This window comes from Lissotriton helveticus, chromosome 11, assembly GCF_964261635.1.
Source record: "Lissotriton helveticus chromosome 11, aLisHel1.1, whole genome shotgun sequence".
Taxonomy (NCBI): Eukaryota; Metazoa; Chordata; class Amphibia; order Caudata; family Salamandridae; genus Lissotriton; species Lissotriton helveticus.
The window spans coordinates 1,149,653,677-1,149,681,290 of record NC_136072.1 but is presented as its reverse complement, the minus strand read 5'-3'; the positions used below and the strand labels follow the sequence as shown (position 1 = coordinate 1,149,681,290).

Sequence of the window (27,614 nt, the reverse complement as noted above, 5' to 3'; positions counted from 1 at the left end):
CTCCTCACGGAAGATGTATTTCGTGGGTTAGCTAGGGGGATCTCTTCCGGGTCTCCTCTGGACCCTGTGCCATGCAAAATCTGGAAGGAGTATGAGGAGGAATTGTTTCCCACACTCCGCCTAATTTGCAACCAATCCCTTGTTACTGGCACTGTCCCAGCTCAGTGGAAACAGGCGGTGATTTGCCCCCTGCTGAAAAAGCCCTCTTTAGACCCGGAGTATTCCAAAAATTACAGGCCCATTTCCCTGCCGCCTTTTCCAGCTAAGGTGGTCGAGCGCCTGGTCAGTGCAACCCTCTCTAAACATCTGGAACAGCATCATTTACTAGAGAATGATCAATTTGGTTTCCGGCCAGCTCACGGGACCGAAACGGCTCTGGTGACTGCCGTGGATGAGCTTCAGAGGCGTGCAGACAGAGGACAGACCGCGTTCCTGATCCTGTTAGATATGTCTGCTGCCTTTGATACGGTTAACCATAAGATTTTGCTGAACCGTCCATTTGAGGCTGGGGTGAGAGGTAATGCCCTGGCGTGGTTTCGATCTTTTTTGCAGGATAGGCAGCAGGCGGTGTCTCTGCCCCATTTTCAATCGGCGTTCAATCGGGTGCCTCATGGAGTCCCACAGGGCTCAGCAGTAAGTCCCATACTTTTTAATCTTTATCTAAAACCCTTGATCTCGCTTATTAAAACTTATAACATCAAGACTGTGAACTATGCTGACAACACGCAGATGATCCTCTCCTTTGAGGGAGAGGACTCAACATATGTGGAAGTTTTCCACAACTGTATGCGTGATACGTCACGGTGGCTAAAGGATAACTCTCTTCAGTTTAATGCTGGTAAAACCGAGGTGCTTTTTAGCGCCGGGAATAAGATCTCCCACCCGTTTCCAGAAAACTTTTGGCCTCCTGAAACAGGGACTAAAGTACGGCCTGTGGCTTCAGTCCGTAATTTAGGGGTTATGCTTGATCAAAAGCTCAGTATGGAGACTCATGTAAAAAAAAACGACCGCCGGCTGCTTTGCTATCCTTCGATCTCTAAGGAAAGTTTTGCCACTTTTACCATTCCAGGCACGTGCTCAAGTGGCAAGGTGCACAATCCTCAGTAGATTGGATTATTGCAACGCCCTTCTGCTGGGCTCCCCTGAGTTTCTGTTGGATAGGCTTCAAAGGTTGCAATCAGCGGCTGCTAGGCTGGTTCTGGGGCTTCCTAGAAGAGCACATGGGCCGGCTGCCCTTGCCAAGCTGCACTGGCTACCTCTGCGACAGAGGATACAATTCAAAGCCCTTTGTCTGGTGTTCAGGGCTCTTCATGGAATTGGTCCTGCCTCCCTGCAATTGAAATTTACCTGGTACACACCAGCCAGGCCTCTTCGGTCTTCAGCGGCCAGGCTGGTGAAAGTACCTAGATTTAAGAAGGTCAGAGCAGGGGGCAGATCCTTTGAGGTGGCCGCCGCTAAATTATGGAATCTGCTCCCACCTGAGAATAGGCAAACCACGAACTTCTCCCATTTAGGAGAAAGATTAAAACCTGGTTGTTTCCTACGTGACCTATTGTGTGGTCCTGCCCTGTCTGATACTTGTTTGCCCGTGAGTCCGCTAGCGCCAGGATGCCTGCAAGGTGACAGTGCGCTTTATAAATAAATTAAATAAGTAGCGAAACCCCTCCAACTCCAGCTTCACCGGACAATTCGCCGGGACCCAAGGCGGATCACCACTCAAAACAAAGAGGACTGACTTAATTGCAAACCCGGAATACCTCCCATATATCGCCAGGATATCCGAAAAAACAATCAATAAATGTCTAGGGGAGGTCAAATACAACAGAATATCATCCGCATAAAGCGAGATTTTATCTTCCCAATCCGACGTCCATCTCAACCCCTTGACCGATCTGTCCCACCGGACCCAAGCTGCGAGCGGCTCGAGCACCAGTGCAAACAAGAGCGGGGAAAGGGGGCATCCCTGCCTACTTCCCCTCCCCAAGGGGAAGTCACCCGATTTACGATTGTTCACAACCACCCGAGCCAGAGGATCGGAGTGCAAGAGACGGACCCATCGCACAAATTCCGGACCAATCCCCAACTTGCCCAAAACCGCAAAGAGATAGGGCCACTCCACTCTCTCAAAAGCCATAGTAGCATCCAACGACAAAAGTACTGCCGGCTCATGTATGTGTGACGTGCCTCCCAGGACCCCATGAAGTCTGCGGAGATCGAGGGCGGTATTGCGGCGCGGCATAAAACCGGATTGATCCTGATGCACCAGTGTGTGATGGCTAAGTTGCTTGCGACTAGACTGGTGAAAGTCAACACCTTTGGTTCCACATTCAGAAGCGAAATCGGCCGGTAGGAGGGGCACTCCAATCTCAGTTTACCATCCTTATAGATCACTATGATATTAGCGACCCGTTGATCATAAGGCAGACTACCCCTCTCCCTACTTTCCACATTCATATCCCTGAGAAACGGAGCCAGCTTATTAGCATTAACCTCATACAACTCAATAGGGAGCACGTTTGGGCCCAAAGCCTTCCCAAGAGTGGACCCCCCCCCTAATGGCCGCCACCACCTCATCCTTCGTAAAGGGGGAGCCGAGATTCTCTATCTGCATCCACCAATGTAGCCAATGGGATATTGCGTATCATGTCAGTTTTCAGCCTCCGAATACCCCCTCTCCGCCTTATACACCCCCTCATAGTACCGGGTGAATTCGTCCACTATCTGCAGGGGATCTGATGTTGTACCCGACCCGCCTATCAGCAATTCCGGAACAAGCCGAGATGCCCACTCCCCCTTTTCCAACCACGCAATAAGCTTTCCGGCCTTGTCTCCATGCTCATAAATTCTGCTCTGGGTATCCGAGTGCTGCATCTTGGCCCTATCATGAGCTAGACTCCTACACTCATCCCGAAGGAGCGGTGCTAGCCCGCCGAGCCAGTGTTAGACGACACCTCCCTCTCCAGGGCCAACAAGTCTGCCTCCACCTTATCAATCTCAGCCCTGGTCTTCTTCTTCTTCCCGGAAATGAGTGAAAGCACCTCCCCTCTGATAAGTCTTATACGCTTCCCAAAGGGAGCACTTCGAGTCCACCGTATCCACATTCTCTCAAACAGCGATCAGTAATCCGTACTAACTCTTTCTCAGTGCCAGGGTCCCTCAAACGCCATGCACTAATCTGGGCAATCCTAGCCACATCACCCTGCCCCAGCTGAAACCTAATCAAAATCGGCGAGTGGTCGGACACCCCTCTAGCCAGGCGCCGCACTTCATGGAACAAGACTGCCTGAGCCGCCGGCACCAGCACATAGTCTATCCTCGAGAGGAACTGTGGGCCACGAGACACGCGTATATTGGATGTCCCCCGGGTGTCTCAATCTCCACCCATCAACCAGGCCGGTGGTACTTACAAAATCCGACAACCATCTATGGGACGGCAACAAATCCCGGGAAGGGTGTCTATCAGCCTCTCCATCCATCACTGCATTAAACACCCATCCCCCTCCACCCCTCCCCCCAGCACCAGCACCCCAACAGGCAAAGTGAGGAAAATTTTACACCGGTCGCAAAAGGTATCCGCCTGCAGGGCCGGGGGGACATAAACTGACGTAAACGTGACAGTCCTCCCTTCCCACAACCCCGAGATTCCAATGTATCGTCCCCTGTTGTCAGACCAATTTGCCTGTATATTGAGTAGGAACGAATTCTTCACCAGGATCCCTACCCCTCTAGAGCTAAACCAGCATGTGCTACCAGTTTGTAACCCCCTCTATGCAGTGCCACACATCTCTTTCCCATTAGATGGGTCTCTTGCAGCAACGCCTCATCCGGCGAGTGCCTCCTGATCAGTTGTCCCACCATAGCCCGTTTGATCTTCAATCAATCAAGGCATTTATAGAGCGCACTACTCACCTTGAGGGTCTCAAGGCACCATTTACCTTCCAACTGAATGCAGAGAAGCCCAATCCCGGCTAATGGAATTCATAGTGATAGATCAGCCAGTTTGAAGCAGTCAATTCCACCCAATGCCAAAACAAAAAACAAACAACAAAATGAAAACACCACCAAAACGAAGCACCCAACCCCCCACCCTGCACCCCTGCATGCAGCTTGCGCTCATCCCCAACTAGCAGTGTGCCTGTCTCCCCCAATCTAGACTACTTATAAGTAAATGTAGAAAGCAGGAGGACCTTCTAACCGGTCCTACACCCCAGGACTCAGTGCAGCCCCCCCCACTACGGATCAAAACGTAAACCTATTTAATAACACTCCACATGCTGGGGGATCTGATATCCGCCCCTAACTAACCCACAGCTGGGCCATAAGCTGCAAGTCCTCTCGGCCCCAAAAACAGAGTCATTATTCATCGTCCTCCGCCTGGGCGCGAGCCTCAGGCTTCAGTCCCCGGACTCTATCCAGCCAGTCCACCGCCACCTCAGGATTGTCAAAGAACAAAGCATTGCCATAGAGTTCTACCCGGAGTCAGGCCGGGAACATCATCAAGTACTTGACACCCATGTCTCTCATCCTTCGTTTAACTGCCATGAAACTCTGCAGCTGCTTTTGGATGAGTTGGGTAAAGTCAGGAAAGAACAAAAGTGAGGCATTTTCGAAGGCCAATGGGCCCAAAGCCCGAGCCGTCTGCAGGATAACATCCCTGTCCCAAAAGTTCAGGACCCGAGCAATCATAGGATGGCTATTTGCCCCTCGGAATCCTGTGCGCCCGCTCAACAGTGAAAGTTACTAAGGCCCTTGGGCTTGAGGTGGTTGAGAATGAGGTTCTCCACGAAGAGGTCCGGAGTGGGACCCTCTGATTTCTCCAGCACTCCGAGGATGCGAACGTTGTTCCGTCTTGCACGCCCCTTCATAATCAAGTTTCCGGTCAACTAGTGACCTGGCCGCCTTGAGCTCTCACCTCCTGTTGCAATTCGGAGACAACCTCGACCTGACTAGACGTTTTGACCTCCAGGGACTTAACCTTCTCACTCGTCTTCGTGAGGTCCGCCCTTATTAGCCCCTCCTCAATGGAGACAGTGTCCAGTTTATTGTCCATTTTACTCCGGGACGACTGGACCCTGGTGATAGCAGTCATGAGATCCTTCAATGTAGTCTCATCCCCGGCTGGATCCCCCTCCTGGTCCCCCGCTTCACCTCAATAGGGGACCCCTTGGGCATGGTATAACGGTCCAGTTTATTGGTTTGGACCTGTCTGGCCCCTCTCACAATCTTGGTCTGGGGCTTATCGGGGTCCGCTCTCGCTGCCATCTCGCCTCCCGAAGCCGATACGCCGCCTAAAATTGCAGTGATACCAGGCTACAGCACTCAATCACATCAGGGCCCCCCAAGAACATCAGGCAGTCTATGCATATCTCAGGGTCCACCAAGAGCCCCAGGCACCACGCCGGTCTCGCGACCCCAAGGTCCAACTATATCACCACCTCCAGTCAGGCCGGGATCGGGCGGCCGCAGGTCGCCCCGTCGTGTCGTTGTCCTCTAGGCAAAGCAATTGGACGGTGAGATGTTCCAGCAATTACTGGAGTGACCAAGGTTGCACGGCCAGGTCTCCGATCGGCCACTTCCGGTCACTGTCGCCGCTGTTGAACTCCAAGGTGGGTCAGGCCACACTTGAGGTCTCGGTCTCGCCACCCAGTAGGCCGCAGAGTTTCAGAAAAAGTTTTCTGGTCACCGGACCACTTGCGCACACTTTTTAAACTTTTTTATTCTGTTGATAATTTTCTTACTCTGTTGCACAGTTGGCAGCTGGATCTATTTCTAGGCCTAATAATTTGCTGATGTTGGAGTGTACCGCGTTCCTCTTTATTTGCATGTGACAATGAAATGTTTATTTTTGCAATATTGTTATCCCTTTAAACTAGATTTCAAAGGTCAAAAACTGTGTGAAGAGAATTAAAATCCTTTTAAATTGTCTGATTATGTTAATTTTGTCATTCCTACACCTTTTTCCAGTGGTCTGATGCAAATGAATCATGCATTTAACATGTCTTGTATATGATTTGTCTACAGTTTATCATATGACCAGCCTTTTTTGTTTTGCGCCTTTCAGATGGTGGTTGCCTCTACAGTTGTCTTTTCTGTTTCTGGGGTTCTTCTTGCGGCTGGTCTGCTTCTCTTCGTCTTAATCCGAAACAACGACTTGGCAGCGATCCTTTGGAACGAGCTGGTGCTTGAAAGAATTGCAGATTTCTTCATGTGTCTCACAAAGGAGGAGCGAATTCGGGACTATGTTCTGCAGAATGCGGTCAAAGGCGACCCACAGAGCGTCATAGACACCATCGACAAGTATTGCTATGAGAAGGAGTGGGCCATGAATGTAGGGGATGAGAAAGGTAAGCACACACCTAAGATGCACACAGGCTCACCAACCAGGCTCCTCCAGCCTCTTTGCAATGTCCCAATCTAAGGCTTGATTCAGATCTTGGTGGACAGGTCACAGCGGTGATTGTTATCACGTTTGCCGAAATATAAATCCCTTAGGTTATAAGGGGATTTATATTTTGGTGGAGGGGATATCCGTCACCATTGTGATAGAGTAACCCGTCTGCCCAGATCTAAATCTGGCTCAAGACCGATGGCCCCTGGATCCACTCTGAATCCCACTCCCTTTGTAATCTTTCATTCCTCCTTCTGGGGTGTTTTAGGAAGCCCAATCTCCTATAACATGGCTGGAAACTCCCAAATACTGTAATTAGTCTGACTTACTGCCCCCCCACCCCCTTATAACATGCCCCCTATGCATAGATTTTGTCTGAAACACCCAACTAATAGATCCTGTGTGAAACCCATGTTCCTTGAATCAACACGAAACTCCGACTCATAGACCCTGTCTGGAATTCATTCCTTGTCCCCAGCGTCCTGGACTTCTGAACCAGTCTGAAAGCCCCCATCTGCTGGAACCTGTCTGTACCCTCCTCCTGCCCCATTTCCTAACTGCAGTAACTTGTTTAACCCCCACTCCCTGACTGCTGGAACTCGTTTGAAATCTTGGGGCTCGTAGACACTTCCACACTTCTCTTGTTCCTTGAACCCCTAAAAGAAGCGGGGAAGCAAATTTATATTTTTGAATTATTCCCCACAGGTTAATGTAGTCTCCCAACTTTTATTTTTTCTTCTATTTTAATTATGTTTAATTTATATATGGCCAGACCTTTCCTTGGACGCGTGCCAAGCACTTCACATTGGACCGAATGTTGTGTGTCGCAACGATTAGTTTGCAGGCGAGCAACAGGAATGCTTTGATAAGCACAAAATTGTATGAACCAGGTGTGGATTACAGAGAGATGAAGTGCCATGTTGGTGTGGAACACACTGAAAGATAAAGTAAAGTTCAGAGGGGGTGTGGATGGCAATCTACAGTAAGTTCTTTCCAGAAGGTGAAGGAAGTAGCATTAGATGAGAGTGGAGATTGTTCCAAAGAAGGGGTAAACAAGGAGATCTGCCTTTGAAAATTCCTAAGACCAGAAAGTAGAAAACCGAGGGTGGTGTTTTGTGCTGCCTGTGATGTTGTTCTAATGCTATGAATGCAAAGGTGAGTGTTGCATCTTGAAAGCAAGTGTAATGTTGCCCCAAAAATGTGTGAGAGGACAAGAGCCAGCACAGTTGAGTGGAAGTTTGGTTCAAGAGGAATAGTTTGATCTGACAGGCAATCCGATGTCCTAGGTCCTGGAATCTTTACTTGATGTAATCCTTGTAGGGGAGGTGTTGGTCGTGGGAGATGCCAAAGGTCTTGGTGTTGGGGGCACAGGTGGCTAAGACACTATTGAATTGCCTTGTGTTAAGCCAGTTGGTGGTATTTTTGTTGAAGCTGCCCAAACTTTTAGACTCTCCTTTCTGGCGGAGTTTAACTTAAGGTAATTGGCTGACCTGGAGGATCATATTGTGTCCAAGCCGCCTGTAAGCCGTGAACGTTGGTTTCCAAGTTAAATTAGAGTTGTGTTTCATCATCACTTTGTTGTTGTGCGATGTTTGGTTCATCCAAAAGGATGTCAAGGGGCTTCATCTAAAGGGTAGACACAATTTTTGCCTGCATTGATAGGTCCTTGGGGGGACTTAAGATTTGACTAGGATGACCAGAAATTATGGAACATACTAGTGCATTTTTGTTAGGGAAGTGGCAAACCAAATAAGAACATGGTTGGCGATCCCGTAAAGGTTGGACAGCCTCAGAGTGCACAGAGGCCAGTAAAGTACAAAGGATCGGCCTTCATCCGGGACCTGCAGAGCACCTTGGATAAACTGGGGAGTCACTGTTACAGCGTGGTACAACAAGCAAAATCCTTATTCCTAGGCTGCCACAGTTGTGAAGTTGGAGCTCTTTAAAGTGTCTTTATTTTGCTTAATGCTGGTGTAGGAGTTTGCATGTAACTATTGAATTACATAGTTCTGTTTTCTCTAGTCAGGGTGATCCAGATGGCTGATACTGATTGGTGGATCTGTGCAGCGTGTGACACCTTTAGGCAGTTCTGGCTTTCTGGTCTGTTGACCAGAGAGCCAGAAATCTGACTTTTGTTGTACCTTTTTCTACTATGGGTTGTAGCCTACACGAGCCTAGAGTCCTCTTACCTAAAAACGTAAGAAGAGCTGAGAGTCATGCATACTATTGGCCCTCACTGAAGTTATAGGTAGTGCACCATTCAGTGGCCACGGTAGGTTTTTCTAAAATTGGTGGACTCCTTTACACCCTGGGAAGCATGGGTATATATTGTGAAAGATATAGGGCTCCAATGATAAACAAAATTTGAGAAATGAATCCCAACTATGGTCAGATACCAAACACTAGTGTAAGCTGGTACATTTATTAGTTATGTCTTTGTAATAGTACATTTTATCTGCATTTTCTGAAAGTAATATTTATGCACAAGATTCTGTATTACATGGACATTTTACTTATGCTCTCACTTTTTTATTACAAAAGTGAACACTGAAATGTCAGAATGTCAGACTTTCAAAGCATAAATCATGGATTGAAAACCTTGTTAGCTAAAAAAAGAAGAAAATAATAAAAAAAAATAACCAGAGAAAGTATTGCGAATTCAGCTATTGTGTATGTTACATAGATACGGTTTTTACTGTAGTGACAAGACAGAAAGGAAGTTTTGAACCCATTCTGTTTCTAAAAAGAAAACACTGGTGTAATGTTCTTGCAGAATCAAAGTGGTATGTGTGAATGTTACAATGTTAAAGGAAAAATAAGAAAAAAAAGAACTTGTCTCTCTCACACACACACACACACACACACACACCTGTTCTAGTTGTTGTTGGTACCAGCCACTCCCAGAGGGCTGGCTTACCCCCACTCATCCAACACAGGCGTCACAGGACATGTGACACTAATCAAAGGGGCCCGGCGCACGTGCCCTTGGCCAGTTCTACCCAGTAAGATACTGTGTCCATGTTGTGATTACTTATGCATGGGGGCCTAGGGCCCCGCAGTATTACATTGGTGACTAGTGGGTCTGCCCATGCATGCAGGAGCCCAGTGGATTGGCAAGGGGGTGATGTGTAGCTGGTGTAGACTGCTCCCCTGCCTACGTGTTCCAGCAAGGAAGAATGTGGCCTTAGTATAAGGCACTCCTGCCTGCGTGCTGCACGGTTGAAGAAATTAATGTGGCCTGCCCTGGTGAGGAAGCCGGCAGCAGGTGTGTGAAAACGGTGGAGTATAGCGCTGTGCATCGCACTGTGGCTGCTGGAAATCAGTCCCCCGGAGAAACAAGGGGGGAGCGACTGCTCCATCATTGGACATGAGGTGATCCCTGAGGCATGTTAATATAGTGGTAGGCACAGTGATAGCAGAGTTTGCACCCCAGCACCGTGAAGGAAAGCCCGGTTGCAAGAGAAGGCACAGCACAACAAAGTAGAGGCAGCGCCTGGACGAGAATTTTTCCCTAGGACTCGGTGTCAAGAGCCCTGGAACGTTCCTGAGTTTACGCCTGCAAGCAACCCTGCAAGTCGACATCAACCTGGTGAGGTGAGGCTGCCAGGGATAGGATGCAAGGGATGGGAGAGTGGCGTTAAGGCAAGTGGAAACGCATCTGCACTTGAGTAGTGCTCTCGCGCCCCCGCAAAACACACCCAAGGCGCGGAGTGCCCCGGGATGAAAAAGAAGAAAACCTGCCTTGCAGGGGGAGGAGGTGCCGCTGCCTTGCCGGCAGTGTTCTAAGTGGGGGGAAAAAAGTAGGGGAACTGTGGGCGGAGACTCAGAGGGCGGCAACCAATGAATTGGCTCAGTGGGTGGAGTCAGATGTACCAGAAAGAGCAACATATCCAAATTTGTAGTATTTGTTTCCCATTTCACTAACCGGTTACAGCTTATTACGTTATTTAATTTAACCAATAGATACACAAGTTTATTTAAGTTTTAATAGGAGTTATTGACAATAAAATTACATTCACAAAGTGGGATAAGTTTCCAATCACAGAATGTCCCAAATATCCTTAAAAGTGGAATTGCAAGCCATTAGTCTCCCAGCCATGGAGTGTCTGTCATCAGCACTTCTCCTCCCTTTTTCCACAAGAGCAGTTCAAACATGAATGGCAAAATATCCTAGCTTGCGAATGTTTTCCACATAACTATGGCTTTGCCACATTTGCCACATAATGAATCATCTGCTGCATTATCTGACAATTTAAACTAATAAATTGTTTATAGCTCAAACAGAACAAAAGTTACTAAAAAGTGTGACTTGTGCTGCTGTGAGGTGGAGGGCCCTTTGCAATGGTTGACTGGTCACCTTTCTCACTGCTGCAGTTGTATGTTCCACTGGTGCTAATAAGGAAAAATCTTTGCGGAGACTGTTAGCATGTGTAAAAATGTCAAAATAATTAAGTATCAGAAAATGTACAGCACCACTAATACCAGTGCAGTGTGACGGAGCACTTTACATCACACATATTACAGAGACAATTATTCATACGTAGGCAGTATAGTTTAATAGTGATTGGTCTGGAGAAACACACACTTTGAATTTAAAGCGTAATGCCATGGTTGGGGGTTCTCTTTAATTGATTTCTATTCATATGAATCCTTTTTTGCAACATTAGATTAATCAGACTGGAGGAAAAAACAACTCTCTAATTTAATCCTTTATGTTTGCATGCAGCTCTTACATGACAGTTAATAGCTCACTTTCCTATGTTAGGATCTTAACTTATTAACTGGAAGTAACAATAGGGTCTCTCAGACAAAAGCAGTATCCCACTGACCTATTTACATTATGTGCACATTGTGATCTGCATAGCACATGTTCTTAGCAGCATACACTGTAAACCTATGCCATTCCTTTTCAAGACTCAAACCTTCTACTAGACAAAACAGCATCTCGCTCTACTAAGAACATGAATCACTGGAGTTATGACCTTTTTATTGCTGCCGAAAATTGTTGGAGGCTAGGAAAGAGGCAGTAAGTGCTTTTAAAACCAGAGTATATTCAGAAACACGATGCCCCCACCCGAAGTTAGCACCCTGTGTGGTCGCACTGCCCTACAGCCACCCTGCTCAAGGGTCCTGTAACCTCAGTGAGAGTCACTGTCACTCTGTTGCGCTGCTTCATAGGTCTGTCCCCAAGACTGGAGGTGAACTTCATGGATTGTGGTGGACGGGTCTTCAAGGTTAATCCAAACTTGCCACCGCTAGGGTCTACCTGCTGGTGCTAAGACACCAGGGCTTTTAAGATCTTGCTGCACCTTCTAAGGTCTAGCACAGGAATGTGCTCCCTCAGGAGAGTGGTCTGGGAGCCTGGTCATTAAGGCCGAACCTGGTTCCCAAGTTCCCAATTCAGCAGCTCTGACCATAGCGCCACCTCCGCTCCCCCACTGAATACCATTCTGCCCCACTTAGAGAAACTTGAACTGACCCGCTATAAACACCTGGATGTGACTCAATTCAAATTAAGCACTATACAAGAGAAATATGCTGCCTAAAAAAATTAACATCCAAAACAAGCATTGGCATAGCCAATAGGTCTCGCCTTTGGGACCTCATAAGTGTTTAGTTATCCAGCACAATATCCTTGGTGCCACAACATCAAGTGTTGCATGTGTGAGTGGCTTGTGCAGCTATACCACTGTGAGGTTGAGATGCTGCAAGTGCTTTTACAGGAGCCCTTGTGACATTGTGCCACATCAAAATGTATCGTTGAGTCTGGTGTAATACTTCTAGCCCCTATTCCGGTCTTCTCCCACCCAATTCATCCTTAAATGTCCCATGTTCAGCCTGTGGTGGTGGTGGACGTGGTGGTGGTGGACGTGGTGGTGGTGGACGTGGTGGTGGAGGAGGACGTGGTGGCGGACGTGGTGGTGGTGGACGTGGTGGTGGTGGACGTGGTGGTGGTGGACGTGGTAGTGGTGGACGTGGTGGTGGTGGTGGACGTGGTGGATGGGGTGGTGGTGGATGTGGTGGTGGATGTTGTGGTGGTGGTGGATGTTGTGGTGGTGGTGGATGTTGTGGTGGATGTTGTGGTTGTGGTGGTGGACGTTGTGGTGGATGTTGTGGTGGACATGGTGGTGGTGGACGAGATGGTGGTGGACGAGATGGTGGTGGACGAGATGGTTGTGGACGAGATGGTGGTGGACGAGATGGTGGTGGACGAGATGGTGGTGGTGGATGAGGTGGTGGTGGATGAGGTGGTGGTGGTGGACGAGGTGGTGGTGGTGGACGAGGTGGTGGTGGTGGTGGACGAGGTGGTGGTGGTGGACGTGGTGGTGGAGGACGTGGTGGTGGTGGTGGTGGACGAGGTGGTGGTGGTGGTGGACGAGGTGGTGGTGGTGGACGTGGTGGTGGTGATGGACGTGGTGGTGGAGGACGTGGTGGTGGTGGACGAGATGGTGGTGGTGGATGAGGTGGTGGTGGATGAGGTGGTGGTGGTGGACGAGGTGGTGGTGGTGGACGAGGTGGTGGTGGTGGACGAGGTGGTGGTGGTGGTGGACGAGGTGGTGGTGGTGGTGGACGAGGTGGTGGTGGTGGACGTGGTGGTGGTGATGGACGTGGTGGTGGAGGACGTGGTGGTGGTGGTGGAGGACGTGGTGGTGGTGGTGCTGGTGGATGTGGTGGTGGTGGTGGATGTGGTGGTGGTGGAGGACGTGGTGGAGGTGGAGGACGTGGTGGAGGTGGAGGACTTGGTGGAGGTGGAGGACGTGGTGGAGGTGGACGTAGTGGAGGACATGGTGGTGGACATTTGTTGGATGTGGTGGTCGACCTGGTGGAGGTGGTGAATGTGGTGGTAGATGTGGTAGTGGTGGATGTGGTGGTGGATGGCGTGGTGGATGACATGATGGGCGTGGTGGACGTGGTGGTGGTGGTGGACGTGGTGGTGGACGTGGTGGTGGTGGTAGACGTGGTGGTGGTGGCAGTGGACGTGGTGCATGTGGTGGTGGACATGGCGGTGGTGGTGGCAGACGTGGTGGTGGTGGCAGACGTGGTGGTGGTGGCAGACATGGTGGTGGTGGACGTGGTGCATGTGGTGGTGGACATGGTGGAGGACGTCGTGGTGGCGGTGGATGTGGTGGTGATGGACGTGGTGATGGCAGTGGACATGGTGGCGGTGGGTGTGGTGGTGGGCGTGGGGGTGGACGTGGTGGTGGTGGTGGAGGTGGTGGTGGATGTGGTGGTGGATGTGGTGGTGGACCTAGTGGATGTGGTGGTGGACGTGGTGGATGTGATGGTGGTGGTGGTGGACGTGGAGGTGGTGGTGGTGGTGGACATGGTGGAGGTGGAGGACGTGGTGTTGGTGGACATTTGGTGGATGTGGTGGTCGACCTGGTGGAGGTGGTGAATGTGGTGGTGGTGGTGGATGGCTTGGTGGATGACATGGTGGGCATGGTGGTGGATGGACATGGTGGATGTGGTGGACGTGGTGGTGGTGGACGTGGTGGTGGTGGACGTGGTGGTGGTGGACGTGGTGGTGGTGGACGTGGTGGCGGTAGACGTGGTGGCGGTGGATGTGGTGGCGGACGTGGTGGTGGTGGAGGACGTGGTGGTGGTGGAGGACGTGGTGGTGGTGGAGGACGTGGTGGTGGTGGAGGCGTGGTGGTGGCGGAGGACGTCGTGGTGGAGGAGGACGTCGTGGTGGAGGAGGACGTGGTGGTGGTGGAGGAGGACGTGGTGATGGTGGAGGAGGACGTGTGGTTGACATGGTGGTGGTGGAGGATGTGGTGGTGGTGGAGGATGTGGTGGTGGTGGAGGATGTGGTGGTGGTGGTGGAGGATGTGGTGGTGGTGGAGGATGTGGTGGTGGTGGTGGAGGATGTGGTGGTGGTGGTGGAGGATGTGGTGGTGGTGGTGGAGGATGTGGTGGTGGTGGTGGAGGATGTGGTGGTGGTGGTGGAGGATGTGGTGGTGGTGGTGGAGGATGTGGTGGTGGTGGTGGAGGATGTGGTGGTGGTGGAGGATGTGGTGGTGGTGGTGGAGGATGTGGTGGTGGAGGATGTGGGTGTGGTGGCGGTGGCCGTGGTGGTGGTGGAGGACGTGGTGGTGGGTGTGGTGGTGGTGTGGACGTGGTGGATGTGGAGGTGGATGTGGTGGTGGATGTGGAGGTGGTGGTGGTGGAGGATGTGGTGGTGGTGGAGGAGGATGTGGTGGTGGTGGTGGTGGTGGTGGAGGGCGTGGAGGTGGAGGATGTGGTTGTGGTGGAGGACATGGTGGAGGCAGTGGACGTGGTGGTGGTGGAGGCGGTGGACATGGTGGATGTGATAGTGGATGTGGTGGGCGTGGTAGTGGTGGTGGACGTGTTAGTGTTGGTGGTCGTGTTGTATGTGGTAGTGGTGGTGGACGTGGTGGTGGTGATGGACATGGTGTATGTGGTGGTGGTGGTGGTTGATGTGGTGGTGGTGGAAGTGGTGTATGTGGTAGTGGTGGTGGACGTGGTGGTGGTGGACGTGGTGTATGTGGTGGTGGATATGGTAGTGGTGGTGGATATGGTAGTGGTGGTGGATATGGTAGTGGTGGTGGATATGGTAGTGGACGTGGTAGTGATGGTGGACGTGGTAGTGATGGTGGACGTGGTAGTGATGGTGGACGTGGTAGTGATGGTGGACGTGGTAGTGATGGTGGACGTGGTAGTGATGGTGGACGTGGTAGTGATGGTGGACGTGGTAGTGATGGTGGACGTGGTAGTGGTGGTGGACGTGGTAGTGGTGGTGGACGTGGTAGTGGTGGTGGACGTGGTAGTGGTGGTGGACGTGGTAGTGGTGGTGGACGTGGTAGTGGTGGTGGACGTGGTAGTGGACGCAGTGTACGCAGTGTATGTGGTAGTGGTGGTAGACGTGGTAGTGTTGGTGGATGTGGTGTATGTGTTAGTGGTGGTGGACATGGTAGTGGTGGTGGACGTAGTGTATGTGGTGGTGGACGTGGTAGTGTTGGTGGATGTGGTGTATGTGGTAGTGGTGGTGGACGTGGTAGTGTTGGTGGACATGGGTGTATGTGGTGGAGGACGTGCTGGTGGAGGACATGCTGGTGGACGTGGTGGCGATGGATGTGGTGGAGGCGATGGATGTGGTGGAGGCGATGGATGTGGTGGAGGCGATGGATGTGGTGGAGGCGATGGATGTGGTGGAGGCGATGGATGTGGTGGAGGCGATGGATGTGGTGGAGGCGATGGTGGTGGTGGAGGCGATGGTGGTGGTGGAGGCGATGGTGGTGGTGGACGCGATGGTGGTGGTGGACGTGATGGTGGGCGTGATGGTGGGCGTGATGGTGGGCGTGATGGTGGGCGTGATGGTGGGCGTGATGGTGGGCGTGATGGTGGGCGTGATGGTGGGCGTGATGGTGGTGGTGGACATGATGGTGGACGTGATGGTGGTGGTGGACATGATGGTGGACGTGATGGTGGTGGTGGACATGATGGTGGACGTGATGGTGGTGGTGGACATGATGGTGGACGTGATGGTGGTGGTGGACATGATGGTGGACGTGATGGTGGTGGTGGACATGATGGTGGACGTGATGGTGGTGGACGTGGTGGTGGTGGTGGTGGACGTGATGGTGGTGGACGTGATGGTGGACGTGGTGGTGGTGGACATGATGGTGGACGTGATGGTGGTGGTGGACGTGGACGTGATGGTGGTGGTGGTGGACGTGATGGTGGACTTGATGGTGGTGGTGGACGTGATGGTGGTGGTGGACGTGATGGTGGATGTGATGGTGGTGGTGGGCGTGATGGTGGTGGTGGACGTGATGGTGGTGGTGGTGGACATGATGGTGGACCTGATGGTGGTGGTGGTGGACCTGATGGTGGTGGTGGTGGACCTGATGGTGGTGGTGGTGGACGTGATGGTGGTGGTGGACATGATGGTGGTGGTGGTGGACATGATGGTGGACCTGATGGTGGTGGACCTGATGGTGGTGGTGGTGGACGTGATGGTGGTGGTGGACGTGATGGTGGTGGTGGTGGACATGATGGTGGACCTGATGGTGGTGGACGTGGACGTGATGGTGGTGGTGGTGGACGTGATGGTGGACTTGATGGTGGTGGTGGACGTGATGGTGGTGGTGGACGTGATGGTGGATGTGATGGTGGTGGTGGGCGTGATGGTGGACGTGATGGTGGTGGTGGACGTGATGGTGGACGTGATGGTGGTGGTGGACGTGATGGTGGACGTGATGGTGGTGGTGGACGTGATGGTGGTGGTGGTGGACATGATGGTGGACCTGATGGTGGTGGTGGTGGACCTGATGGTGGTGGTGGTGGACGTGATGGTGGTGGTGGACATGATGGTGGTGGTGGACATGATGGTGGTGGTGGACGTGATGGTGGTGGTGGTGGTGGTGGTGGTGGACGTGATGGTGGTGGTGGTGGACGTGATGGTGGTGGTGGTGGACGTGATGGTGGTGGTGGTGGACGTGATGGTGGTGGACGTGGACGTGATGGTGGTGGATGTGGACGTGATGGTGGTGGATGTGGACGTGATGGTGGTGGACGTGGACGTGATGGTGGTGGTGGTGGACGTGATGGTGGTGGTGGTGGACGTGATGGTGGTGGTGGACGTGGACGTGATGGTGGTGGTGGACATGATGGTGGACTTGATGGTGGTGGTGGTGGACGTGATGGTGGTGGTGGACGTGATGGTGGTGGTGGACGTGATGGTGGACGTGGACGTGATGGTGGACGTGATGGTGGTGGTGGTGGGCGTGATGGTGGACGTGATGGTGGTGGTGGACGTGATGGTGATGGTGGACGTGATGGTGGTGGTGGACGTGATGGTGGTGGTGGTGGACATGATGGTGGACGTGATGGTGGTGGTGGACTTGATGGTGGACGTGATGGTGGTGGTGGTGGACGTGATGGTGGTGGTGGTGGACGTGATGGTGGTGGTGGTGGTGGACGTGATGGTGGTGGTGGTGGTGGACGTGATGGTGGTGGTGGTGGTGGACGTGATGGTGGTGGACGTGATGGTGGTGGACGTGATGGTGGTGTTGGTGGACGTGATGGTGGTGGTGGTGGACGTGATGGTGGTGGTGGACGTGATGGTGGACTTGATGGTGGTGGACGTGATGGTGGATGTGATGGTGGTGGACGTGGTGGTGGACGTGATGGTGGTGGTGGTGGACGTGATGGTGGACGTGATGGTGGTGGTGGTGGACGTGATGGTGGTGGTGGTGGACGTGATGGTGGTGATGGTGGTGGTGGTGGACGTGATGGTGGTGGTGGTGGTGGTGGTGGACGTGATGGTGGTGGTGGTGGTGGACGTGATGGTGGTGGTGGTGGTGGACGTAATTGTGGTGGCAGATGTTGAGGGCCTGGATGGGGGTGGTGGTGGTGGTGGTGGATGTGATGGTGGTGGTGGACCTAGTGGATGTGGTGGTGGTGGATGTGATGGTGGTGGTGGATGTGGTGGTGGTGGATGATGAGGGCCTGGTTGGGGTGGTGGTGGTGGTGGTGGTGGTGGTAGTGGATGTGGTGGTGGACCTAGAGGATGGGGTGGTGGTGGATGTGATGGTGGTGGTGGACCTAGTGGATGTGGTGGTGGTGGTGGTGGATGTGGTGGTGGTGGATGTGGTGGTGGTGGATGTGGTGGTGGTGGATGTGGTGGTGGTGGATGTGGTGGTGGTGGATGTGGTGGTGGTGGATGTGGTGGTGGTGGACGTGGTGGTGGATGTGGTTGAGGTGGTGGTGGTGGACGTGGTGGTGGAGGATGTGGTGGTGGAGGACGTGGTGGTGGAGGATGTGGTGGTGGTGGAGGATGTGGTGGTGGTGGTGGTGGAGGACGTGGTGGTGGTGGTGGTGGTGGTGGAGGAGGACGTGGTGGTGGTGGAGGACGTGGTGGTGGTGGAGGACGTGGTGGTGGTGGAGGACGTGGTGGTGGTGGAGGACGTGGTGGTGGTGGAGGACGTGGTGGTGGTGGAGGACGTGGTGGTGGTGGAGGACGTGGTGGTGGTGGAGGACGTGGTGGTGGTGGAGGACGTGGTGGTGGTGGAGGACGTGGTGGAGGACGTGGTGGTGGTGGAGGACGTGGTGGTGGTGGAGGACGTGGTGGTGGTGGAGGACGTGGTGGTGGTGGAGGACATGGTGGAGGACGTGGTGGTGGTGGAGGACGTGGTGGTGGTGGAGGACGTGGTGGTGGTGGAGGACGTGGTGGTGGTGGAGGACGTGGTGGTGGTGGAGGACGTGGTGGTGGTGGAGGACGTGGTGGAGGACGTGGTGGTGGTGGAGGACGTGGTGGTGGTGGAGGACGTGGTGGTGGTGGAGGACGTGGTGGTGGTGGTGGAGGACGTGGTGGTGGTGGTGGACGTGGTGGTGGTGGAGGACGTGGTGGTGGTGGAGGACGTGGTGGTGGTGGAGGACGTGGTGGTGGTGGAGGACGTGGTGGTGGTGGAGGACGTGGTGGTGGTGGAGGACGTGGTGGTGGTGGAGGACGTGGTGGTGGTGGAGGACGTGGTGGTGGTGGAGGACGTGGTGGTGGTGGAGGACGTGGTGGTGGTGGAGGACGTGGTGGTGGTGGTGGAGGACGTGGTGGTGGTGGAGGACGTGGTGGTGATGGAGGACGTGGTGGTGATGGAGGACGTGGTGGTGATGGAGGACGTGGTGGTGGTGGAGGTCGTGGTGGTGGTGGAGGTCGTGGTGGTGGTGGAGGTCGTGGTGGTGGTGGAGGACGTGGTGGTGGAGGAGGAGGAGGAGGTGGTGGTGGTGGTGGATGTGGTGGTGGTGGAGGAGGAGGAGGTGGTGGATGTGGTGGTGGTGGACGTGGATGTGGTGGATGTGGACGTGAATGTGGTGGACGTGAATGTGGTGGACGTGAATGTGGTGGACGTGATGGTGGTGGACGTGATGGTGGTGGATGTGGACGTGATGGTGGTGGATGTGGACGTGATGGTGGTGGACGTGGACGTGATGGTGGTGGACGTGATGGTGGTGGACGTGATGGTGGTGGATGTGGACGTGATGGTGGTGGATGTGGACGTGATGGTGGTGGTGGACGTGATGGTGGTGGTGGACGTGATGGTGGTGGTGGACGTGATGGTGGTGGATGTGGACGTGATGGTGGATGTGGATGTGGACGTGATGGTGGTGGTGGACGTGATGGTGGTGGATGTGGATGTGGACGTGATGGTGGTGGTGGACGTGATGGTGGTGGATGTGGACGTGATGGTGGTGGATGTGGACGTGATGGTGGTGGTGGACGTGATGGTGGTGGTGGACGTGATGGTGGTGGATGTGGACGTGATGGTGGTGGTGGACGTGATGGTGGTGGTGGACGTGATGGTGGTGGACGACGTGATGGTGGTGGTGGACGTGATGGTGGCGGCCATTAGAGGGGTTCACTCCGGGAAGGCCTCTGGCTCGAACGGGCTCCCTACAGTTGTACAAGTTGCCAGCTAATAGGCTGGCTCCGTTTCTAAATGACATATATGTGGAAAGTAGGGTTAAGGGTTGTCCGCCTTATGATCAGCGTGTCGCTAATATCATTGTGATCTATAAGTACGGTAAACCGCGACTGGAGTGCCCTTCCTATCGGCCGATTTCGCTCCTGAATGTTGAACCAGAGGTGTTAGCCAAATTACTTGCAAGTAGACTAGTGAAAGTCATTACGTCCTTAGTGCATCCGGACCAGTCTGGCTTTATGCCATGCCGAAATACCACTCTTAATCTTCGTAGACTGCATGGTGTCCTGGGAGGAGCGTCCCACATACATGAGCCGGCAGTTCTCCTATCGTTGGACGCCACTATGACTTTTGATAGAGTGGAGTGGCCCTATCTTTTTGCGGTCTTGGGCAAACTTGGGATTGGTCCAGAATTTGTGCAATGGGTTCGCATCTTGTATTCCGGCCCTCTGGCTCGAGTGGTTGTCAATAATCGTAAGTCGGGGGACTTCCCTTTGGGGAGGGTTACTCGGCAGGGTTGCCCCCTTTCCCCCGCTCTGGTTTGCCTTGGCTCTTGAGCGCTTGCGGCTTGGGTGAGGTGGGACAGATCGATTAAAGGGTTGAGATGGACGTCGGACTGGGAAGACAAAATTTCACTGTACGCGGATGATATCCTGCTGTATTTGACCTCCCCAAGGCATTTACTGATTGTGTTTTGGGATATTCTGGCGATTTACGGGAGGTATTCTGGTTTTGCTATTAATTGGGAATTGGGCGAGTCAGTCCTCTTTGTGTTGAGTGGTGATCCACCTACTGTCCCGACAAATTGTCCGGTAAAACTGGAGTTGGAGGGGTTTCGTTATTTGGGTATTTTTGTATCGAAGGACCCCAAGGTGAGATATAGCGCTAATTTGGTACCCCCGTTGGCTAGGCTTAGAGGGAAGGTGGGGAGATGGAAATCTCTGCCGCTCTCCCTGTTGGGTCGGGCGGTTTTATTTAAGATACTGGCTCTTCTGCGCTTCCTGTATGCCCTTCAAAACACCCTTGACCCGGTACCTCCCTTGTACTTTAAGGAATTCGAGTCTCTGCAGAGACAGCTCCTTTGGGATGGGAGACCGCGGATTGCGCTATATAAATTGATGTTGCCATGGTATGACGGGGGATTGGCTTGCCTAACATCTGGAAATATTATTGGGCTTCCCCGCTGGCGGCCATCAATCATGCCATCTATGGCTCGCCAGTCGATCCCGGGTATGCGATGGACCGTGGCCAAGTGCCTTGGGGGGGGGTGAGTACACCAGAGCTTTATATGCTAGACCGGGACGGTTTCCTTTGGTGGGACCGCCGGCGGTTACGACGTGGGTGTGGCATGAGGCCAACCGTTCTCTTAAGTGGGACGGGAAGATTACTTTGGCGACTCCGCTATGGAACTCTGAGGGTCTGGGCAGTTTGTGGAAATCAAAAGGATTTGATCGGTGGGATCTTATTGGGATCTCACAGGTGAAAGATTTGTGGGGGAAGAACGGGATTCTCACGTTTGAAGAGTTGCAGGACAGACACCAACTGCAAGAGTGAGCGGTTTCGCTATATGCAGATTAGGCACGCGTTGCTGGCTGGCGTTCCCCGTGGTGTTACACCCCCTGTGGGCTCTCCGCTGGAGGACCGGGTACTGGATGGGCATCTCCCCACTAAGGCAATATCGCTGATTTATAAAAAGTTGATTAACTACACCGATGACCCCTTAGTGACACTCGGTGAACAATGGATTGCTGATGGGTTGGTCTTAGACAATGAAGATTGGGGGGAGGCGGTTTCGTCTCCTAGAACTGTAGCCGTCCCGATGAGGCTTAGATTGGTGCAGCTGAAGATTCTCCATCGCTCTTACACCACAGGTCCTAGATTGTTGCGGATGGGTTTGGCTGCAAATGTGGACTTCCGTAGAGGGTGTGGGATGATTGGGACATTTATGCACATCCTGTGGGAGTGTGCGGAGGTTCGTGGATATTGGACTGCTGTGCATGGGAAAATACGGGAGGTGTGGGGCGTGCAGCTTGAGTTGGAAGCGCGCCGTTGCTTGCTGAATGTATGGGAGCCGACCGACCTCACGAACCACGGGAAACTCTGGGTCACACTTGCTTGTATGATTGCCAAACGCAATATTGCGCAGCTATGGGGTGCCAGCCAGGTCCCTCAGATTGGGAAATGGATGGAGGACCTGGATTGATGTATGTTTTGTGAGCGGTCAGTGTATGTTGCCAGGGGGAGACCCGGAAAATGGGGGAAGATTTGGGGTGCTTGAAATACATACCGAGGTGATATTTGTGTGCCCCCACGCTCCAGCAGATATTACTGAGATGTTGGTTCCACCTGATTCCGATATTGTTTATCCTGTATTTTTGCTGTAACTGAGGAAGTAATGGGATAGTTGCACAATGTCAGATGTCACCCGATGCACTTTTTGTTATTGTTTTGTTTTTATGTGTTTAATAAAAAGATTAAAAAAAATAAAAAAGTAAATGGCAGCCCTGCGGATACTCCCATCATGAACATAATGGAGAAAAACTGCCAAGGCCTAGGAAGAGGACTGCAGTTAGCCCCTTCCATGCGGGGCATATTCCCCTGCTGTGCTGGGGGGCGCGCACAGCGCCCCGGTGCTCATGACGAGCTGAGCTTGTCGTGAGGCACAGTGCTCGTGTGCTCATGTGCTCGTGACGAGCTGAGCTCGTCATGACCACACCAGTTCCCGTGGAACGCTCAGCACAGCAGGGGAATTATCCCCTCGTGTGAGCGTTCCACGGCTCATGACCAGCTCAGCTCGTCGGGAGCAGCGGAGCGCCGTGCTTCATGACGAGCTGAGCTCGTCATGAGCATGGAAAAGGTTAATCCTAGTGCAATGGGTGGGCAACTATAGCCACATGGTAGCTCCAGGATCGAGGTACAAGTAACTGTGACTGCTGGATATGACTGGGCAGCCCTAACTGCAGTGTTTTCCCTGTTTTCAGATAAAACTCCAACAGGACACAGTGCAAGGGAAATGAGCAGCAGTACAGGAGCAGCTGTTGTAGCTCAATGTTGTTGGGGGGAAAGTGTACCTGCGTAAACTGAGCTAGCAAACCCCTAAGACTCCATCTTGCTTTGGGTGTAGAAAGGACTAAAGCATCCATCAGCAATTGAGCCCCCTAAGGGAACTTTAAGCAGTCCCCTAAGGGAACTTCAAGAAGACAAGCTGCCAGGGCTTGTGTGATTTGCAGTGACGCCTACTGGCCAGAGGTGGTCACTGCAGTAGTGGTGACACCAGTGAGTAATGCACTTGGGCGGGAGGTGTGGTACAGGGTAACAGTCCCAGGCAGCAAGTCCTGAAGGACTGACAAAGTGAACAGCATGCGCTCCCAGTGCTGAAAGGACACCACCGAAGAAGTGAGTGCACATGCCACCCGAAGTAGAAGTACCATCCGTTTGCTTTTGTAATTTGTTCACTTGTAATCTTCTCATGTATCAGTTCTGTTCCTATTGTGAAGCGCTCTGACACCTTTGGGTAAAGTCTGCGCTATATAAAAACGCATAAATAAAGGTTGGTGTGCCGAAGATTGTACCCTAAACACTGACGGTACGGGCTGGAGCCCGAGAGCGAGAACACTTAAAAGTAACAAGGACCCCCTGAATATGGATCAAATTCCTGGGTCAGGGTAAAACATATAGTGAAAAATAACAGTCCCAGGCAATTTAAAATATGAGACAGGCAATGTGGGCCAGCACAAAATAATCAGCTATGCAAAGAAAGTTTTACTTTGTATAAGAATCACACATTTTTAATTTATTTATTTATTTTGGAAGTTTTCTATAGCGCTGTCAAGACCCGGAGGTAGCATAGCGCTTTACAGTAATAGAATCACAAAAATCTGTATAAACATATACATAGCATAAAAATAACATATGTAAAGTATAAGCATTCAATGAGTGACATTGTAAGCGGAACATGGGTGAGTTGCCGAGCTTCTTTGGTTATGGGATTCACTGTAGTCACATAGTTCAAGGGTTGCTTGCTGACCCCGGTTATGCACAGCCAAAGGAGCGGATCAGGAACAAGGATTTGAGTTGCCTTTTGAATTCCACAAGAGGGAATAGTTCTGATGTGCGGAGGGATGGAGTTCCAGATTTTGGGGGCGTTTCCAGTGAAAGAGCTGTCCGCTGTTCTTTTCTTTCTGGTTTTGGGTAGGATGAGCAGGAAGGAGTTAGAGCTTCTCAGATTCCTGGCTTGGCCTGCTTTTTTGAGTTTATTTGCCAGGTATTCGGGTTTGCCGGTATGGAGGGCTTTGTGGGTTAGGCAGGCCGTTCTGAAGTTACTACGCATTTCTACTGGGAGCCATTTGAGTTCCTTGAGCGCTGGGGAGATGTGATCTGATTTTTTTGATGCCGGTAATCATTCTAGCTGCAGCATGTAGTGTTTTGATCGGTGCCAAGTTCGATTTCGGGATGCCTGTTAGGATTGCGTTCCCATAGTCTAGTCTTGACAGTACCAGAGATTGAGTGGCCAGTTTGAGATCCTTGTTAGGAATGTAGGGTTTGATCTTGTTCAACAGTCTGAGGTTAAAGAAAGCACCTTTGGCTGCATTCTTGATGTGTTTTACCATGTTTAGTTTGGGGTCTATGATGATGCCAAGAGATTTAACAGAGTCGGCTAGAGTAAGATTTCCTTTAAGTGCATCGATTGCTTTTAGCCATTCGGTGATTTGAGGGTTGTCTTCCTTGTTCGAGATGAGGAGTGTCTCAGTTTTGACTGGATTCAGTTTCAAGTGATTGTCAGCCATTGTTGAACAACTTTCAGGACATCATTTAGTCTATGTATGTCAGTGAGAGAGGAAGTTTCTAGATAGATCTGTGTATCGTCCGCATAGAGGTGAAAGCGGATGTTGGCTTTTCTGAGTAGCTTGGAAAGTGGTTCCATATAGATGTTAAAAAGCTGAGGCGAGAGCACCGAACCTTGGGGGACGCCCTTATTGACATGTTGGATTTCGGAGGTGAAATTCTTGATTTTTATTATTTGTGTTCGGTTGTGTATGAATGAGGAGATCCATTTGAGAACTACTTCGCCGAGGCCAGCTCTTTCTTGAAGAGCCTTGGGGAGGAGTTTGTGGTCTACCGTGTCGAATGCTGCAGAAAGGTCAAGGAGAATGAGGATGCAGCATTTGTCTGAGTCCAGAGATCGATATAGTCTATGATGTTCAGCATCGCTGTTTCTGTGCTGCATCCTTGTCTGTAGCCAGACTGGAGGGGGTCTAGGAGATTGATGTTGTCCAGATGATGAGTCAGTTGCAGGAGTACACAGCGTTCCAATGTTTTGGCTAGTAGAGGGAGGTTAGATATTGGTCTGAAGTTGTTCAGGTCTGTTGAGTCAAGACCTGGTTTTTTCAGCGGGGGGGTAACTTGCCCAATTTTTAGGCAGTCATTGACAACTCCGTTTTTTAGGGAGCTGTTTATGATGTTGCCCCATATAGGTGCAAGAGTGTTTCATTTTCATGATTAGTGAGGGAGGAATGGGGTCAGAGATATGAGCTGATGGTTTGGAGGACGAGATCAGCGAGATTATCTCTGCGTCTGGGGCGGGGCGGAAGCTAAGCCAGGGGGTGCTCAAAGAGCCGGGAGAGAGAGCCTGAGGTGCATCCGAACTGGTCTTCTTGGGGTGTGAATTGTTGGGGTCAAGTGAAAGTTCAATTTTTGTGATCTTTTCGTTGAAGTGGGCGAAATTGTCGCAAAGATCTTTGGACGCTAGCACAGAAGAAGACAATGGTTTGGACGTTTGTTGCCTGATGATGCTGTAAAGCTCCTTCGGTCTATTTTTGGCTTTGTCCAGTGCCTCGCGGAAGAAGCTGGATTTTTTGTTTTTGATGTGGCTGTTGTATTTCTTTCGGGCTACTTTCAGTTGATCACGAAGATTTAATAAAAATACTCATTCTTTAAAAACAATAGCGCTTTACAAGTAGTCAAAATTTTATCCATAAAATCATATATCCTGATCAGAAGTAGTATAAATGACGATTGTTTCTTCAACGCGTTTCGAAACAGTGAGTCTTCATCATGAAAGTACCATCATATAATAAATCTAAAATTTAAAGATAAACATTCTGTAACTAAACATTAAAACATTTTAAGGAGATTATTTTAAAAAAAAAACATCATACATACTGGCACAAACATTGATTTTGTCTTCATAAAGTTTAAAATAAGCTGCTTTTGTATTCACATTTATTAAAGCCCAAGGTTAGGGTAAGAAGGAAAACAGGATTGAAAAGAAAAATAGAGATATGAATGAACAAATGGGACTATCAAATTTGTTTGGCAATATCATCCGATGAACAACCAGTTCTGCTTTCTAATTCCTTTCATATGAAAACTGATATGACGTAATTTTTATATTAAACAATTGTGTCTTTTAGATAGATCACTTTAGACTTCAGTTTAGCAAATGATATGGGACTACTTTCTATAACTATATAGATGGTATGTATGAAAAAATGGGATTTACTCGCTAGTCCACTGTGTGGTAACTCGCAAGAACAAATAAATGGCAATAATTCTCTAAATCATTCATTCATACCACTGTATCTGCGAGCTATAGCAGTGGAACCCACATTTTCTATGAATAGGGAGCACAGAGGTGTATAATAACTCAAAGGTATACAAACGTGTTCAAAGCATTTAAGCACAAGCAGTGGTTTGGTATAGGTTGTCTGGCGCCACTTAGAGTCTCACAGTTGATTAGCTCTAGCGGTTGTATCTGACGGTGCTATAAGGTAGAAGGAACCACTTTAATCCTTCCAAACGCAGCTTACGCCTCAAACAAGCTACAACACTCCTTAGCACACGTATGTCAAAGTTATGTTATATATACAGGTGTTTCCACGTGGAAACACCTGTATATATAACATAACTTTGACATACGTGTGCTAAGGAGTGTTGTAGCGTGTTCAAAGCATTGCTCACCTAAAAAATCAGAGAGCGAGAAGTCCGAGAGGATGACCATCAGGTCAGAGAGAGAAGATAACCTGCCAGAGGTCAGCGAGGACAACCTGCCAGAGGTCAGCGAGGACAACCTGCCAGAGGTCAGCGAGGACAACCTGCCAGAGGTCAGCGAGGACGACCTGCCAGAGGTCAGCGAGGACGACCTGCCAGAGGTCAGCGAGGACGACCTGCCAGAGGTCAGCGAGGACGACCTGCCAGAGGTCAGCGAGGACGACCTGCCAGAGGTCAGCGAGGACGACCTGCCAGAGGTCAGCGAGGACGACCTGCCAGAGGTCAGCGAGGACGACCTGCCAGAGGTCAGCGAGGACGACCTGCCAGAGGTCAGCGAGGACGACCTGCCAGAGGTCAGCGAGGATGACCTGCCAGAGGTCTGATAAGTGACTGGAAGTCAAAGTATGAAAGCCTATGAGAAGTAGGGAACAGAAGGTTGCGATGACTGGTCTGGTCACCGAACAAGGAGAATGCATTGTCCTATGGGTAGGACAGGGCCAAGGAGACCCATTTGAAGAGCACGTCACATGGAGAGATCTGGTCCGAGAAGAGCAGGACCAGATGGGACTAGACCGTGTTGCGAAGTGAAAGTACAAGAAAGAGGTAATTGTGTGGCATGAGGCCACCGCAGAAGAAGTTTCAAGAAGAGAGGATTGTGTGATCAGACAATTTGCACACCGCAAGATAAAGGCTGACTGAGTGCAAGAACATCTGGAAGGGAGCCAGGTCCCTTGGTAACATTGGTGGCACCATGAGAAGCAAGCTGTCCAGGAGTCTTCAAAGCACCAAGCAAACCT

The 27,614-nt window shown here is 51.3% G+C and overlaps 1 protein-coding gene across 1 annotated transcript in view; it reads left to right on the top strand.

Annotated features, from left to right (window-relative positions):
- The first annotated feature begins 6,061 nt into the window (after window positions 1–6,061).
- LOC144791599 (catechol O-methyltransferase-like) overlaps window positions 6,062–27,614 on the top strand; it is a 41,419-nt gene continuing 19,866 nt past the window's right edge. The window contains exon 1 of the mRNA XM_078666322.1: window positions 6,062–6,344. Within this exon, the coding sequence (XP_078522448.1) occupies window positions 6,062–6,344 (283 nt within the window). The remainder of the gene's footprint in view (window positions 6,345–27,614) is intronic.